This window comes from Pipistrellus hanaki (assembly GCF_964339955.1).
Source record: "Pipistrellus hanaki genome assembly, chromosome: 2".
NCBI lineage: Eukaryota > Metazoa > Chordata > Mammalia > Chiroptera > Vespertilionidae > Pipistrellus > Pipistrellus hanaki.
Window position 1 is genome coordinate 133,187,987 of NC_140504.1, and position 18,292 is coordinate 133,206,278.

General features: G+C 36.7%; 1 protein-coding gene across 4 annotated transcripts in view; it reads right to left on the minus strand.

Moving 5' to 3' along the window:
- FNBP1L (formin binding protein 1 like) overlaps positions 1-18,292 on the minus strand; it is a 117,549-nt gene that overhangs the window by 28,652 nt on the left and 70,605 nt on the right. For all 4 annotated transcript variants that reach the window (XR_014794068.1, XM_084873431.1, XM_084873430.1 and 1 more), the window contains exons 3-8: positions 16,048-16,101; positions 14,660-14,807; positions 13,634-13,696; positions 8,522-8,626; positions 3,499-3,627; positions 1,500-1,646 (exon numbers count right to left, since the gene is read on the minus strand). Coding sequence is in view for 3 of the 4 variants with exons in the window: in XM_084873431.1 (XP_084729557.1) it covers positions 1,500-1,646; positions 3,499-3,627; positions 8,522-8,626; positions 13,634-13,696; positions 14,660-14,807; positions 16,048-16,101 (646 nt within the window). In the remaining variant the exon portion in view is untranslated. The remainder of the gene's footprint in view (positions 1-1,499; positions 1,647-3,498; positions 3,628-8,521; positions 8,627-13,633; positions 13,697-14,659; positions 14,808-16,047; positions 16,102-18,292) is intronic.

The following is an 18,292-nucleotide window of genomic DNA, read 5'->3' on the forward strand; positions in this document are numbered from 1 at the left end:
GCTCTAATGACATCTTAAACTCATTTTTTCAAACAGAATACTTTAATCCTATAAACTCCTATCCACCCTAACCACCTCTTCTTTTATTCCCTACTAGAGGCCTGGTGCACAAATTCGTGCACAGGTGGAGTCCTGCTCAATCAAGGCTGATCAGGTAGAGGCTGATCTGCCTGGCCGGCTTGGGGAGGAGCCACCGATGGTTGGCAGGCCACCCCCCCCCCGCCCCCAATGGGGGTTGGGGGGGAACTGATTAGGGGCAGGGCTAGCCACGGGGAGGAGCCATGGGCAGTTGGCCAGCCCCGCCCTCTGGCCAAACTCCTGGTCCAACTCCCAGTTGAGAGGACAATTTGCAAAATAGCCTTTTATTATATGGGATTTCTGTTAATAATACATTTTGCCTATCATGTAGTCAAAAGTCATCCTTAAGTGATACCTTAATTTTGTCACTAATGCCACCCTCACCAATCATTTGCTAAAGGGTAAGAAGAGTGACAGACCTCTGCTATGTCTGTAACTTGGATCCAGCCATGCCAACATACAAATGTACCTCTGAGTTCCCAATTAAAAACCCCAAAATCCTCTTTTCAAGACTTATAGTCAGAATTCTAATTGTTACAGTAAGGATTCTCACTAATATAAGTTGCTGTGAAGACTAAAATACTATGTGGTACATATCTTCAGTTTCTGCCAATTATCCTTTTGGTCATTCAATCAACATTTACTGAGAAATTACCAGGTACAATACTCTGCTAGACTTTAATTAAAAAATGTAATTAGCCGAAGCCAGTTTGGCTCAGTGGAGAGAGCGTCGGCCTGCGGACTAAAAGGTCTCGGGTTTGATTCTGGTCAAGGGCATATACTTGGGCTGTGGACATATCCCCAGTAGAAAGTGTGCAGGAGGCAGCTGATCGATGATTCTCTCTCATCAATGTTTCTAACTCTATCCCTCTCCTTTCCGCTCTGTAAAAGATCAATAAAATATATTTTTTTAAATGTGATTAGATATATTTCCCCAAGGGGAGCAGGACTATGCTGTTCCTTCTACTCATAATGCCCTACTTCTTCCTTTTCATGGGCCACTATTCCATACGCTACCCACACTTCAAATCCAGTTCAAGTGCCAACTCTTGTGTTAAAAGCAACTCTTACAACTCTAGATCTCGGTGAGCATTTCCTATTCTAACCCTTATGTAAACTAATAGTTTAATATAGTATTATAACATGATCACAGCTTAATTACACTCTTGTAGTATAACTGAAAAATTAGTGGGGGCAGGAGAGGGAAAGGTTAGAACTCTCTTTGAAACAATTTGAATTTTAGTATTTATAATGGTCCTTGGAGTCCAAAGGAGTCCAATCTACTGCCAGATTTTGTTTCTCAGATATAATTTAGAATCATATACTACCAATTTCTTCACCCCTTTTCCAATTTATTTTACTAACTTAAACCACACACTTAAACCAAATACATTATTCAAATATAATTATATAGCACTTACTCTTCTTTCATCAACTGATTTTGCTGCAAGAACCATTCCTTCCAAACATTTTGAAATGATAGGAATAACTTTGCGTTCTGAGTCTGCAAATCCTCTGTAACACTCACTGAGTTTAATAGTCCTTCGTTCATCCATTTCCTGGAGTTGCTAATAATCAGAAATTTTAAAAAAAGGAAAACATATTTTTCTTCATTCTGAAGCAACCCACCCTCCTCAAAAAAAAAATAAATAAATTAAAATAAATTAAAGTTCTACCCTAAGAGTTATACTGTTTTTAATGCCTTTTAACAAATGCTATCGACTTATAATACTTAAAAGTTGCGGCCTATTAAACAGCAAAAGAAATAAAAGCCATGTAACACAGGTTTTCAAACCACCTAAAGCAGTGGTCGCCAACCATCCGGACCTCAAGGACCACCAGTGGTCCGTGGACCAAGGATTGGCACCGCTGGTCCAAAGATACCCTTACAGCCTACCCACCTTTCCCATACTTGATTCATACTGCCTCCACCTTTCCTTCAGATGCTGTTAATACTTCAGGAAAAGTTTTATTCGAAGACAAAATTTTGGTGCATCTTTTTTCCTTTTTAAGAAATTAGGTTATGACATACAGAAGTCTGAGACTTCTAACTCTTTGGAGGTTAGTTCAGAATATTTTGGTAAGATCCGGCAGGTCCAAGGATCAACAGTTGACTGCATACCAATAGGTTCGCAGATCTATCTCATAGCCTACAGCTCAGAGTATTGTCACTCTGAGGGTTGGGGACACAAGAGGAAAAACAGACAGCCACAGGTACATATCAGGGATCCCCACAATTCAAAAATCCATTGGCACATGCCACTAAGAATTATGCTGGCACATACGAAGCCAAACAACTTGAGACATTTTTGGCACTTCCTATTTGCCAATATTGACCTTTCTTTCTCCTAGGAAACAGCTACACTGATCAAATCCCCAAACTCCAATAGCCTTCATATAACTTTTCCTCTTTAATTATGTGCTAAAGCCTGGGAATTTATTTTGAGACCTGCAATTTCACAAAAATAACTGTTCCCGCTGTCACAAAATGACCAGACTGCTCCACAACAAGGTCTACACAAAAGGACTAAGTCCCAAAATACAATCGTAGGTGATCTCCACGTTAGGGTTCCCTAAGAATATAAAGGCTTAGCTAACAAGCCTAGAAAAGCACCACAGAGTGAGGAGTGGCAGGACAGATACCCGAGATTAAATGACCGGAATCTGATACCCACTCTAGTCCACCTCCTCTCACTATGCTTCACTTGAACCTCTAACTTGCCTTACAAAGAAAAAAAGTACACTTGAGCTGACATTCTTCCCACATAAACTCTGCTCTCCAAGATCCAACTTCTTTCAACACTTTCACTAAATTCCTTCGCTCTAATTTCTCTTCTTTCTAGAATAGACAGTGACAATTTAACCTTCATGGAAATTCTGTGGTCTTTACCTGAGGCTGTTTGGCAACTGCCATCATCAAGTGATGATGGATGGGGTTTATAGGCAAGCTCATGTCTACATTACATTTATGATCTGGCAGCTAGGAAAACAAGCAGGCAAAAATCAGGCTAGCAAACACATTTTATAAGATTTATTTCTGGCCTGGACCAAAGCCAATAATTCTGATAGTGTGTCACAAAGCTACATCCCAATTCTAGATAAGCAGATTACATAATACACAATTCCAATGAATTCCCCCATGTCATAATGCTTATTAAGACAGCATTAAAATTTATTTAGAAAATGTCATTGTTTTAGTGGACAGTTTATTACTAATAAATCTATAGGAAAACTTGTCATTTCAAAGTTAGGATATATTTAATTTTCAAAACCATAATCGTAATTTCTTACCACCAATCTTAGTAACTAATGAATCTAGAAAAACTCTGATTAATGCCTGAAATTCAAGTTTTACATTTAAAGAGTAACTATTCCAATGCTAAAACTATCTAAGATTAACTTCACATATTTAAAGTTTACCTTGTAAATCTGAGGAATCACCACGTAGAAATGTTTGTGTTGCTCTCCATTAAAGTTTTGTAGCTGTGCAGCGTATTCATTTTTATTTTCATCAGCCATATGTGTCCGCAGATTCAACTGCTGTTTGGCCTAGAGGCAAATTGGTCCAAATCATTACACAAGAACAAAATCACTGCCCCATGGACTAATGCCAATGATTCTGGTACAGCGTCAAAAGCCACTTCCCAATTCTAGGTGAGCACATTACAATATACAATTCCAATGAACTAAGAGCTAGCACAGTTTTGCAAAAGTTATACTAAAACTAGATTTTCTCTACTGATACCATTTAAAATTTAAAGAGATGTTTGCAGATCTTATAGCCAGAACAGTCTCCCTATGGCAATATTCCCTTTCTCCTAGTGCAAGAGTACTCCCCCTTGCAATAATCCATTCAAATAAAGTTTCCCCTTACCAAATTTAATTAAAAATTTTTAAATAAATATTTGAAAACATTATGGCTTGAAAAAGTAAGCTTTTAATCAGAAGAGAAAAACACCATCAGGCATATTTTAAAACAGTTAAAAAGTTAGTGGAAAACATTTCTTTAAATGTGATACACTTATAACCAACTCAGAACCACAATAAAACAAAAAATGATAAGAAGGTGATTTTAGATAAGGTAATTGTCAAAAATGATTTTCATCTCTATACAAAACTGCAGGCACTTTAAGAAATACTTATTTAGAAAACTAGAGGCCCACTACATGAAATTCATGCACAGAGGGGAGGAGGGATGTGTCCCTCAGCCCGGCCTGCACCCTCTCCAATCTGGGACACATTGGGGGATGTGCAACTGCCGGTTTAGACATGATCCCACAGGGCAGTCGGATATTGCTCACATAATCTAGGACTGCTGACTCCTAACCTCTCACCTGTCTGCCTGCCTGATTGCCCCTAACTACTTCTGCCAGCCAGCCTGATCACCCCCTATCCGGTCCCCTGCTGGCCTGATTGATGCCTAACTGCTCCCCTGCCAGCCTGATCACCGCCTAACCACTCCCCTGCCAGCCTGATCACCCACAACTGCCCTCCCCTGCCGGCCTGATCGCTCAAACAACCCACCCCTGCCAGCCTAATCACCCACAACTGCCCTCCCCTACAGTGACCTGCCTCCTACACCAGGCCCTGCCCCTGCTGTGCGCACGGCCATCTTGTGACAGCCATCTTGTGACAGCCATCTTGTGACGACGTTAGGACATGATGCGTGGGGGTGAGGACCACCTAGCCTGTTATTAGTATAGATAGTTCTGTTCATTTTCAGCTCTTGTAAAAATGTTTTTCTAAGGAGTCACTTTAATATCATTTACAATGGTGAGAATGTTAGACTACAAACTTAACACAAATCATTAATTACGGATTTATTAGAGGGGAATCTAAACAAATTCATCAACTGTTTTAACAGATTAAAAACAAAACAAAATAAGAATTGAATAATATTTTTCAGTGCTCTAAAGACTAAATCATATTATATAACAGTGTTTTGAAAATTGTAAATACACTTCATTACTCCAATTCCAGTCTCCACAAACGTAGACCCTGACCTCTAACAATAAATAGGTCCACAAGTTAGTTCTTCTCAACTCAGAAACATACTGACGTATGTGGAAATATATGGTAGCCACAATCTCGGATAAGCCCACCTAAAAAAACCATTTAATCCACAGTGGACTTAAAACTTACAATAATTAACTACTATGGAAACTAAACACCATGGCCAAAAGTATTTCTAGAGAAAAATACATTTTTCTCTAGAAATACTAAGTTCCAACCTGGGACCCTAGGTACATACATTTATTCATTCCTTCCATTTTCCCCCTTCCCCCAAATGACTCCTTATTCATAATGGTTGTCAGGAGAAACTCCTTTTGCTCCAAGTCACTGGTTGTGATCCCTTAAGCCAGGGGCAAAGGTTGCAGCAGAGTATTTAGGAATATTAGAAGCTAAAATAATTGAAGCCTCCCCTGGTATATTCTGGACTTCACATTTATTGCCTCTCTTTTCTTTCTCTTTTTATTATTGCATGTTTTTTATTTTAATTGTGGTAAAATACACCACATATATAACATAATTTACTATCTTATTTGTAAGTATACAGTTCATAAGTTTATATAAGTTCACATTGTTGTGCAACTAGCTTCCTTTTCTTTGGAAAGATCAATAATTGAGCTGCTCCCTCTTCATCATTTCTTTTTTTAAGCTTTTTTCAATAATTGCTAAAAACTTTGTTCTCTTCCCTCCCTGTTCACTTACAACAGAATTTCTCTACTCTCTATTCCTAAAGCAAATCCTCAGTTTTCCTAATTCTCTACAAATTAAAGGAGTTGCAAACAAATGAGCAATAAAAAGGAAGCTGTAAACATTAAAATTCTACAAGTTAACTACTTGACATGTTATATCTAGATTTCAAGATGTTGACCAATCTTTGAAGATATCTCTGTAGACAAAATGAAGGAAAAAAATGTTAAATGAGAGTCCAGCTAAAGTTTCCTTAATTTATCTAGTATATAAACTGTGCCTTCTACATAAACTATATATTCAACTAGAGGCCGGGTGCACAAAATTTGTGCACTTGAGGGGGGATCCTCAGCCCATCTTGCGCCCTCTTGCAGCCTGGGAGCCCTCAGAGGATGTCTGACTGATGTAACGGCGGCAGAGGCTCCTGCCACCACCACTGCACTCACCAAACATGAGCTCAGCTCAGGGTTTCTGGCTGAGTGGCACTCCCCCTATGGGAGTGCACTGAGCACCAGAGGGCAGCTCCTATGTTTAGCGTCTGCCTGCTGGTGGTCAGTGCTCATCATAGCGACCAGTTGTTTTGCTGTTCAGTTGGTTTGCATATTAGCCTTTTATTATATAGGATAGTCAGTGTTTGATAATAAATCAAGGAGTTCTTAAGAAGTCAATGTCAACCAGCAAGGAGTCTCCCATGTAAATAGTGTTGTTTAAGCTGCACATCTGGCATGCTTTGTGTTTTTATTTGGAGTTTATTTTTCATTGCAGATTTGGCTATGCACAGTAAATTTTATAAACTTGCATCAAGTTTATGAATAAAGAATTATTTAAAAAAATAAATAAGTAAATAATGTTGTTTACAACTGTTGTTGTCCACATTTTTATCAAGTAATGGTAACACATTATGTGTATGACGATGCTAAGAAGGAAAAGTAAAATAGATGATCAAAATCAGGATCCAGAAATCTTAACAGTAGATCAAATCTAATAATTGACTCAGATGTACATATGAATTTAAAATACCAACAGTACAGAGAGATACATATTCTCATACTACACCATATATGATAAGACACAGGGATTTCATTTAGGCTACAGTTAACATAAATTTAGTGTTCAAAACAAAGAGTAATCAAATTCAGGACTGATCTGATGATACCTGGATTATTATATCCACCTTGAGCTAACACATACTTAAGGGGGATATTTATGAATTCAGGAGTATCCAAAGAAAAGCAGTCACAATGAAAGAAAACTTGAAGCTAATTCACATGTGGAATAGTTGAAAAAATACAATAGTTCACCTATGAGTAGTAGAGAGCCTGATACAAATATCTAGAAAGCTATTAAAGAAAAAATAAATTTGATATTTTTTGGTACCTCAAGAAAACTAAAACTGGTCAGACAAGTGGGGTCAATACAATGAAGTGTTCAATTGAAAAAAAATCTAACAGACTATCTATAGACCATTATTTTCAATGACAGGGACTATCATTAGGGGTAGAACTAATTAAAAACAGAGTAGACAAGATATAAATATCACAAGTTATATTAGAAGACCTTCAAGGTAATTATAACCTGGAATTTATATAATCTTAGGGGGTTTTTAATGTAAAGAAAATTAAAGGCAAAAAATAAATTATAGTCAGCCCTTGAACAATACAGGTTTGAACTGCACAGTCCACTTATACGTGAATTTTAAAAAATAAATACTGCAAATATATTTTCTCTTCCTAATGATTTTTTTAATAACATTTTCTCTTCTCTAGCTTACTTTATTACAAGAATACAGTCTATAGCAGCGATCGCCAACTGGTGGTCCGGGGACCACTGGTGGTCCGCAAGGTCTGAAAGGTTGGCGACCACTGATCTACAGTACGTAATACGTACAAAGTATGTATTAATAAACTATCTTATTGGTAACAGCAGCTATCAATAGTTAAATTCTGGGGGATTTGAATGTTATATGTGTACTTTTTAAAATGAGTTGTTCAAGGATCAACTGTATTCTTCTCTTCCTTCTACTTTTTCTTGTTCTGATCCTGTAGGAAATTATGAAATCGTAAGAAGAAAATATACCAATGATGGGCTTTTGTGGAAGTAAGGAAGTAAAGTTCACAAAACTGTGAAGTAAGGTTCATCTATATTTTTAAAAAATCCCAATTTCAGCAGCATTACTTTTGCCAAATGTTCTAAGATAAAGAGCATACAGCAGGGGAGAAGGAAAAGCAGCAGCAGTTACAGGAATGATCCTGCCAATTATTGTTACAGAAATATCTGGCCCAGAATCAGTTAGTAAGTGACAAGAGAGAGTTCCATTTTCCAACATTAATGAATGAGTAAACAAACAAACAAACAGCTAATATCACATCTGACAGCTTTATCCTGTTTTCCAAATCCTGTAAAGTTGGGGAAGCACTCTATGTAACCCCCATTTGAACACCCCCATCAGCACACCTCAGACCTTCCATACTATTTTGGAATAGAACAGAAGCTCACTCCCAGTAGCAGCTAGGATCTCCCTATGCATTTTGAATGCATTAAAGACATTACAATAAAATAAGTTAACACATATTAATTTCTCAGACCAATAAGTATAATTTAAAGTATGCGAATATTGGTATATTTTAGATTTAGATGCAGTATATCTCTTGGGAAAACTCTAACACCAATATCAATACTGCAACTACTTTTGATATGTAAGTTACATAATATTTTTATATCAAAGTCAATTTGGATTATTTCTTACCTTTTCAACATCTGCCTTCGTTGCATTAGTATCATTATCCAATCTTTCATAACTCTGTTGTGCCTTTTCTGCCTCTCTACATTCTCTTTCAAATTTCCTTTTACTCTGTGAAAATAATCAATATCACAGTGAGAAATAAAATTAGACTTATCCATTAAAAGAAAACATTTAAATGCTGCCATGGTGTATTGTGTAGAATTGTATAAGTAAAATTTGCCTCAATTAGAAATGTTACTATTATAATCAACCTAAGTTCCTTAAATATCAAACATTATAGGCATGACTGACTTAATATATATATATTTCATCTCTTCACAGTAAGAAAAAAATCATGTATTTTATAATTTTTAATTATAAGCTCATCTTCAGCAGAACTTTTGGTTCTGTGTTTTCTGATTGGTTTGCATGCTTGTTTGATTACCTGGCTGGTTTTGGTGTTTACTTGTCTTTATTTTTATTTTCTGGTGAGATCTCATGTAGCTTAGATGTGAAAATGTCCCTCCGAAGTGGTGTTATGTCATTTCTTCCAGGTTTCCCAGGAAATGCTATCAGCTTTAGAACCAGGCTTTGTTAAAATTTTATATTTAATTCAAACTACCTTGACTTTGTAAAAGCTATTCACAACTGCATCTCCTTTCCTGCACACTTTTTAAAATTCTATAGTTAATCTTCTTTTTTAAATTTGCTCAATTTTGATGTACTTTTTTGTTATTCAATCCTTGTTTCCCTAGTTCATGAAATCGCTGCTTAGTTAATTCAAAAACTATCGAAATTCTATCAATTTTATTTTCCTGATGAAATCTCTCCCAGAGTCTTTTGATCTGCTAAAGTTTGGACTGGTTACCAAAGTAGGCCTACCACACAGCTGTAACCTGGGGATTTCCCTTCTCCATTATCCTGGAGATTCTTTTCACCTCTTCCTTGATTTGAATCTCCTATTTCTAAGTTCCAAGCCTTCTTTCCATTCTTGATTTACTTCCTTATTTTCCTAAAACACATTCAGCAGTGGCATCCTAAAAGAAGGTTTGCGGGAGATAGTTTTTTAAGTCCCTATGGCTAAAATTCCTTTACTATTACTTTTAATCGATACAATTTGGGAATGAACTCTTGAGTAGGAAACTGTCTTCCTGCAGAAATGTGAAAAGCACTACTCCATATTACTTCTTGGTCCTTTGCCTGAAATCTATTTTATGTTTCCTCTTTGGAGACAGTCGGAATCTTTTCTCTCTCGTACCTGTTCTGAAATTTCATGAAGACACTGTCTTGCTGTGAAGCCATTGTGCTGAGCACCTGGATAATCCTTTTTATCTAGAAACTTATGTATTTCTGTTCTGGGGAAATTTTCTTGAATTATTATTATCTCTCCATTTTCTGTTTCCTTTCCCTTTCTTGGGATGCTTATTATTTCAAAAATGAACCTATAGAATGGGTCCTCCTATTTTCTTATATTTTCGCTCAAACTTTCGATTTATAATTTTGCTCTACTTTCTGAGAAATTTCTTTATTTTCATTGTTGCAAGTGATTTTTTCATTTCTGCTATCATAATGTTCTTTTATGCTCTTTGTATGTATCTTTTTCCTTTTCATGGATGTAATATCTTCTTTATTCCCTTTGAGAATATTAATAATAGTTTGGGGTGTCTTGCTTGTTAATTCCTATTTCCTTTCATCATCACTGTTTCAAAGTTGCTTTTTTTGGTCTTGGGTGTTTACATTAGATGTTTTCTTTCAATGTCTTGCCTATCTGCTCTGGTTAAACTGCCAACTAACAGCTCTAAGGTGGGGCCTGTGGATCAGGTCTTTTCCTCAGGGTGATGTGGTCAGGCAGTTCCCCGAGAGAAGTCCTGGTATCCCTATCTTTCCCCTCAAGCTGGTTAGATTTCCCAGATATGACTCTTTTAATCTCTTGCCTGGAAAAATATATGCCTTGCTACTTATATTCTGAGAATTGCTCAAAAGAAAGCAAAGGATGATAATATTTTCTCTTTACCTAACCCCCTTATTAGAACCAGTCTCTATGTCAGTTTCTTGTCTTGGGGACTATGACACTACAAAAAGTGCAAATTTGAATTCCAAACTTCCTCAGTACAAAGTCAAAAGGTTTGAATTTTTCACAGGATACGTATCCTGTCTGCCCTCCTTTGACCTTCAGACAAAGACAAATTTCTCTGATGCTTCCCTTAGCCAGTGTGCAGTAGCCACTTTTCAGATTTAGTTCTTCAAAGTTTCAAATGTTATACAAGAGCTTCTGTTCCACACCATACAGAGCTAAAATCTAACCTGTTCCTGTGTGACAGTTAAAACCAAAGTCCTTACCAAGGACTTACCCACACCCCAACACCTCTGCCCCCTTTTTTCAAATTCCACTGTATCACTTCATATACCTACTGCTCTGGCTTTTAGTTTAACCTTAGTTTCTAGCAGTTAGGAGTTTAAAATAAGCTATGCTAAGAGCTTAAAAAGCAATAAAAATTTTAGCTAATATATCCAGGTATCTGTAGCCAAAGGCTTCAGAGTTAGCTAAGTTTACTATATACCTAGAACCAGACATACCTATACTTCACATCAAATAAATATGCTCTGAAATGTTTTGTAAAATTCTTCAAATGTACTCACTGTTTTGACAATATGAACCATCAAATGGGACACTTTTAGTCAAAGCATATAAATACATCTGAATATGAATAATATATAGAATATTACTTTACTGTGAAGATTAAAATTCCACATTTAATTCTCTGAAACTTAATTCAGAGCTATTTTTTTTAAATTGAGTAGCTACAGGCTACTAATTTAGTTGCAATTTGAGGCTACTAATATACAAAAGTATTTTTATATTAGGTGTCATATTACTTATAGGAAAATACTAATTTCCTTGCAACAGCAAAAGAGTCACTAGTACAATATTTAACATTTTTATTCCCTGAGAGATACTATATCTTTACACAATATAGGAATACACTCCAGAAAAGATCCTCAATTCTTCATCCTATGTGCGGCAGACTAATCAACAACCACTTTTCCTTCCCCGTCCTTTCTTAGAAGGGCCGACCTCCCAATATATCAAATAAAAATAGCTGATACTTGCTTTACCAGCTTCCCACAACTGGGGTATGGTCAAGTAATCTAATGCTGTCCAAGGAGCCCATAAGGAAGTCTGCTGGGAAGGGGGGGCAGGGGGGAGAGAGGAGGGATTCTCTGGGAAAGCCTTCCTTCCCTGATAAAAAGGGAGAGTTGGAAAAGATCTGCTCTCTTTTTCCTGTGTCTGCATGCAGTGAATAAAGATGTGAAGCTTGGCTGCCTAAATCAATTGTTGACAGTAGGGGACAAGCCTCAGGAAAAAAGCGCCAACTTGGTCAAGATGGCAGTGAACAGAACGGAGAGACAGCCTCTGTGGCATCACTGAGTCACTGGCAACTCAGAAACTGCTCCAATTTGAGCCCTCTTCTTATAAGCATGTGAAGTCTGTTACTTGGAACTGCCTAAGCTGACAAACATGGCACCTCCAATGTTTCTATCTGAATCTGATCATTCCTTGAAGAGCTTCACATTGGAGCAATTTAAATGCCAGTGCTGTGGGGGGAGGGTTCAAGTTTCAATTCTCTGTATCTAAGTCAATCTCTCCCAGTTCTTTAAATCTCTTCCATTATTTCAAACATGTTAGGAATTTTACAACTGCATTTTCTTGATCAAGCAAGAAGACATAGAACTAGGAACTGGGATCCTGCATATGTTTCTACATAATATACAGAAATTATAGTTGTCTGCCTCCCTCACTAGACTGCAGGCTCCACGAAAACAAGGATATCACACATATACACTTTTGTACCTCTAAGACCCAGTACATGTCAAGGATGCCTTCAACAAACATGAATGAGCTGAACTCACCTTTATTTCATAGTATTGTTAATGCCTTAAAGAAATCTCTCTTACATTTTTTTATGCTTCTTTCTTATGACCCCGTAACTTTTGCTTAATAACTGCCAATTATTCTAAAGGCAAGTCAGTATATATTAACAAGAATTATTTGAGCCAACACTAGTTTTTAAAGGGACCAATAACTCATAAGTGTAGGAGTCTATTTTTTTGTGCAGATGAAAAAATAAACACATACACACATCAGGTGGCAGATGCCAAAGATATTAGTTAAGGCAATTTAAAACTTAATAAATGTAAACACTCCCTAAAAGTCTTGCTGAGACAAATTAAAAGAAGATCCAAACAAAAATACAGACTATTAATATACCTAAGAATTCTCAATTAGCACTGATTATATCAATGACAGTTACATAGTAAAAATTTTTTGAAATTTAGAAATTTTAAGACAGAATTTAACATGAAAAAACCTCAAGCATAATTTTCAAGGAACATATAGAGTCCATCATAAAAATATGTAGGCAAAGAGCAAACTGTTAAACTGAGGGCTCAAAAAGAATATTAATCTTATACTACAGAACACTTGGTAGAGCATTTTAAGTAAAGGAGAAAGGGAGACAACCATGTTCCACGTAAACATCTTATTTTTCAAGTGACTACATGTTTTAAAAAAAACACATTAGCAAGTACCCTTGGAGTTTTAAAGAAAATAATTACTATGATATTACAATTCTGCCTTATCTACAGAGTACTTTATTTTCTACAATGAGATGGTCTATGACCAGCAGCCAGCCTAGTACTAAGAACATTTACATTATTACAGAATCACTGAATCAGAAGACACGTTCATATAAGCAAGACTGCTCTTCATTTTTCATATGCTAAAAATGAAGTCAACAAAAATCAGGTGCTCAGTAAAAGACAGAACTAGAATCTAGGTCCTCTCAGACTCAGTCAAATGGTCTAAGATACAACACTGTTTCCCATTACTTCTGTCTTATAACAGTATTTTATAGTAACTACTGCAAAGTCAAAAAGAATCTTCCTAATATTATAGAGATGGTACAAGTATAAACTCATACAAAAAAATGATCTCATAATCACTATTTATACCAATGTCAAATTATGAAAAATACACTGAGAGTTATTAAAGTTAAATAGATCTAAGGCATAAGAAAATTTAGGGCTAAACAAGTCTACAAATTTTCATGTTAACCATGAAACACTGTAACTCACATTATCCATCTGTTTCCAGCACATGTCAAGATACTGTTGAGCTTTTCGTCCCTCTTGAAGATGCTGAAGATCATAACAACCAAAAACACAAAACAAAAAAAACTTACATTTAAATAAAGTCTAAAGTCTCAAAAAGGCTTTTCACTTTATTTTTTCAAGATTCTAATTATATAACTTTATCAAAATTTTATAAGAAATTTTAGTAAAGCAAAACTCTCTAAAATACATTTTTATAGAAAATTATTTGAATATTTTAAGTATAACTTAAGATACATATAATCTTTAAGAAAATACATGACTTTCTTGAGTGGGGGCTAACAAATGTTTTCTATAAAGGATCATATAAATATTTTAGGCTTTGCAAGTCATGTGGTCTCTGCTGGAACTCTGTGATGTGATGCAAAAGCAGCCAAAGACAAAACGTAAGTGAATGAGTGAGAGTCTGTTACAAAAAAAGTTATCTGTTAGGCACTGAAATTTGAATTTCATATAATTTCCACATGTCATAAAATATTATTCTTTTTATTTTATTTTCAGTTATCTAAAAATGTGAAAACCAGTCCAGTCTGCATGGCTCAGTGGTTGAACCAGGAGGTCACTGTTCAATTCCCGGTCAGGGAATATGCCTGAGTTGTGGGCTCATTCCCAATGTGGAGCCTGCAGGAGACAGCAGATCAATGACTCTCTCATCATTGATGTTTCTATCTCTCTCTCCCTCTCCCTTCCTCTTTGAAATAAAAAATATATTAAAAATAAGTGTAAATATATAAAAAAAAGTCTTCGCACATGAGAACTAGGGAAAAAAACACACGTAGTAGACTAGATTTAGTTTATAGTTTACAAAACCTTCATCCTGAATCCAAAAGGATCACTAATTAGCAAGATAATCTTGAGATAATTTTAGCTAGAAATACAGTGAAATAGAAAACTAGTTTATATAGAATATATATTATTCTAAAGAACAAAGTTATTACTTTGAGTTAAAATATTTCAGATATATTGTAGCTGGATAAAAACAATAATTACCATTTTTCTTTCAGTTTTCAGATCATGAGCATATCTCATCAATTCACCATAAACTCTGTGTGCCATTTCTTCTGCTACTACTTCTCGCTGTCCTGCGTAGTCGTTTAACTCATTAAGGATGTTAAAAAAGGCTACACATGAAGTAAACCTGACAAAAACATATTTGAAAATGGTGACATTTATTTTTATTTTCATTACAAATGTTTTTTGAGAAATGCATTGAGCCTGACACTTGATAAATCTTAATTACTTAAATCTTAGCTACTAGCTCTAAATTAACTTTGTATGGAAATAATCCTGCATTAAGTTCAAGCTGTACTTGTGCGTGTGTGCGTATCTTCACGTAGTTTTAATATATATAGAGATATTTGGGATCAAAAATTATATGAATACTACCTGCAGGTCCTTTGGCATACTGAATCTCTAAAGTTGCCAATTGACTGGCCTGGGCTTGGGAATGAACTTGGTTAGGATTCCTAGGCTTTGCAGCTAAACCTGTTGCAGAGATGATGGGCTTGCTCTCAAGGACAGAATCTGCCAATCATACCCCTTAAATACATCTCAAGGGCTGATTCACAAAACAACGTTACTATCAGTTCTGAACAACAGCTGCCTGTATGCCTGCCCACATCCTCAATGGACATGAAGTACCATGTGCTGGCATCAAAGGAGGGGTGGTAGGTAAGAAGGGACCAAAATAAGGGGGGAAATGGGTGTGAAGGGATGGAGAAAAACAAAGAGAATCACTGTATTAAAACAAAGACCTACTTTGAATATACTACCCCAAACACATTTATAGCAGAAGGTGAATGTTCAGACAGGACTGCATTAATATTATACCTGAAAATCCTAACAACTAACAATTATACATAAAGTTGTTTAAATCTAGTCTCTTTTGTTTCTGCATTTTACAGCCATCCACGTATCGCTGTTTAAGACTGTCAAAAGCTCATAGCCAATTCATAATCTATTACATATTCAAGATTCCAAAATTACTGTCCTTTTCATTAGCCCTTTAAACCAGCCAGCCAAATTGTTTTACTACTTGTAAGAGTAAAAGCAAGAAGCTAGTAACTAACTGACAACTACAAATAAATATTTTAAAAAAATATTCTTTTCTTCTAGAGACTAAATTACTTAAGCTAGGTCTTAATCTACATCTTACTTGGGAACCCACACATCAACTATTCTAGGTAAGTATTATCAAGTCTCAATATTAAAGTATTCATTATTATAGAAATAATAGTAATTCCCTTTCATAAACATTGATTTTTTTAAGACAAACTTTACAAAATCTTTATGAAAAGCTAACAGCATACTTACTTTACCAAAAAAAAAAGTGTTTTTAAAATTTTTAATATGCAATAATAAACAGGTATATAATTTACCTTGGTTCTTCATCTTTGGAGGAACGTTTGGGACAGTACTTCTTAACCAAATTTCTATAGGAAAAAGATTTTTTAAAATTTATAAGACATATTGTTGTTGAAATTTAAGTATTCTAAAGGTTTCCAATTTCATAAAAGAACTTAATATAAAACAATTAAGAGCAACATGATATCTTCTATCATTAACATAATATTTGATAATTGCTTATAATTTTAAAAATATTTCTGTGTTTCTATAATTGTAACAAGTTGGTTGATTATGCTATTAAACAAAAAAAGAGCCCTGGCCGGGTGGTTCAGTTGGTTGGCATCCTCCCTAGGAGTGAAAGACTGTCCGTTCGATTCCTAGTCAGGGAACATGTCTGGGTTGCAGACTCAATGCCAGGTAGGGGCATGCAGGGTGGGGCAAAATTAGGTTTACAGTTGTTCATATAGCAAATAATACAATAATAAATAAATAATAACACAAGAACAAATTGTGTTTCGTGTACTCACAATTGTATACTTACTTTGCCCCACACCCTGTATGCAAGTGTGAAGCATTTGAGTTGCTCCTCCAATAAAAATATGTTAGACAATTCATCTCTCTATCCCTCACTAGCAGTTTCCCTAAGCCCATGGTTGGCAAACTGTGGCTCACGAATCACACGGTAATTCTCTTTGGCCCCTTGAGTGTGGCTCTTCCACAAAATACCACGGCCTGGGCAAGTCTATTCTGAAGAAGTGGTATTAGAAGAAGTTTAAGTTTAGAAAATTTGGCTCTCAAAAGAAATTTCAATCGTTGTACTGTTGATATTTGGCTCTGTTAACTGAGTTTGCCAACCACTGCCCTAGGCTATTTCCCCCCAGAAACTTTTCCTCTTTTATGTCCAGAGATTCTCTAAGTAACCAATTATAATAGCAGTTTATAGATAAGGCATGCTTTTTAACTGGGTGTTATAAATCAGGAATTAATTAAAAGGAAGTTTTATATGCATATAATATATGTTATAGAAATTGTAATAGATGTCATAAACATGCTGATATTTTTTATGTGTTTCATCCAGGTTTTCTAAGCATCTTAGGATCATGCACTCTGGAATACAGAGAATTAACACTGTTTCCTCAGTGGTCTGAGAAGGCTCCTACATGTAATGGGCTTCTCCAAAGACTGCAACGTTATTTATATACTAGAGGCCTGGTGCACAAAATTCATACATGGGGAGGGAGGAGGAAGCTCCCCTCAGTCCAGCCTGCACCCTCTACAATCCGGGAACCCTCCCTGGGATCAGGCCTAAACCAACAGTCAGGCATCCCACTCACAATCTGGGACTGCTGGCTCCTACCTCTTCACCTGCCTGCCTGTCTGATTGCCCCTAACACCCCCCCCCCCCGCCAGCCTGGTTACCCCAAACTGCCAACCCCCCCACCACCAGCCTGATCGCCCCTTACTGCTCCCCTGCTGGCCTGGTTGCCCCAACTACCCCCCTCTGCAGGCCTGGTTGCCCCTAACTGTCCCCCACTGGCCTGGTCACCTCTTATTGCCCCCTTGCTGGCCTAGTCATCCCCAACTGCTCCCCCTGCCAGCCTGGTCACCCCCAAATGACCCCCTACTAACCTGGTCACTCCCAACTGCTCCCCCTGCCAGCCTGGTCACCCCCAAATGACCCCCTACTAACCTGGTCACTCCCAAGTGCTCCCCTGTAGGCCTGGCCTTCCCCTATTGCCCCCCACCAACCTGGTTGCCCCAACTGCCACCACTGCTGGCCTGGTCACCCCATGCAGCCTGCTATTCAGTTGTTTAGTAACCCCTCACTACACCCCTTGCCAGCCTGGTTGTTCCCAACTGCCCCGCCCCCCCTGATCACCCCATGCAGCCTGCTGTTCAGTTGTCAATCCAATTGTTTCAATCATGATGACCACTGGCTTTTTATATATTAGGATACCAGTATAAGATATCTCAAAAAATTTTAAATGCTGAAAATCATATCTATAGATTTTCAACCTATAACATTTGAGATACCCCGAGTTCTAAATACTATTTAATAGGTGATCAATATATTTATTTGTAAAATGGGATATAAATGATACAATCTGTATCTTCTAGCAGAAGAGTAATATTAGATACAGGGGACTAGATATTACCTCTTTTCTGAAGCCCTCCCTGTATCTGACAATTATTAGGCTTAGGAATTGCCATTTGTGGGCCTCAGTTAAGTGATCCAGAGATAGAAAACTAAATCTAGCTGGGCCAAAGAGTTCTCTT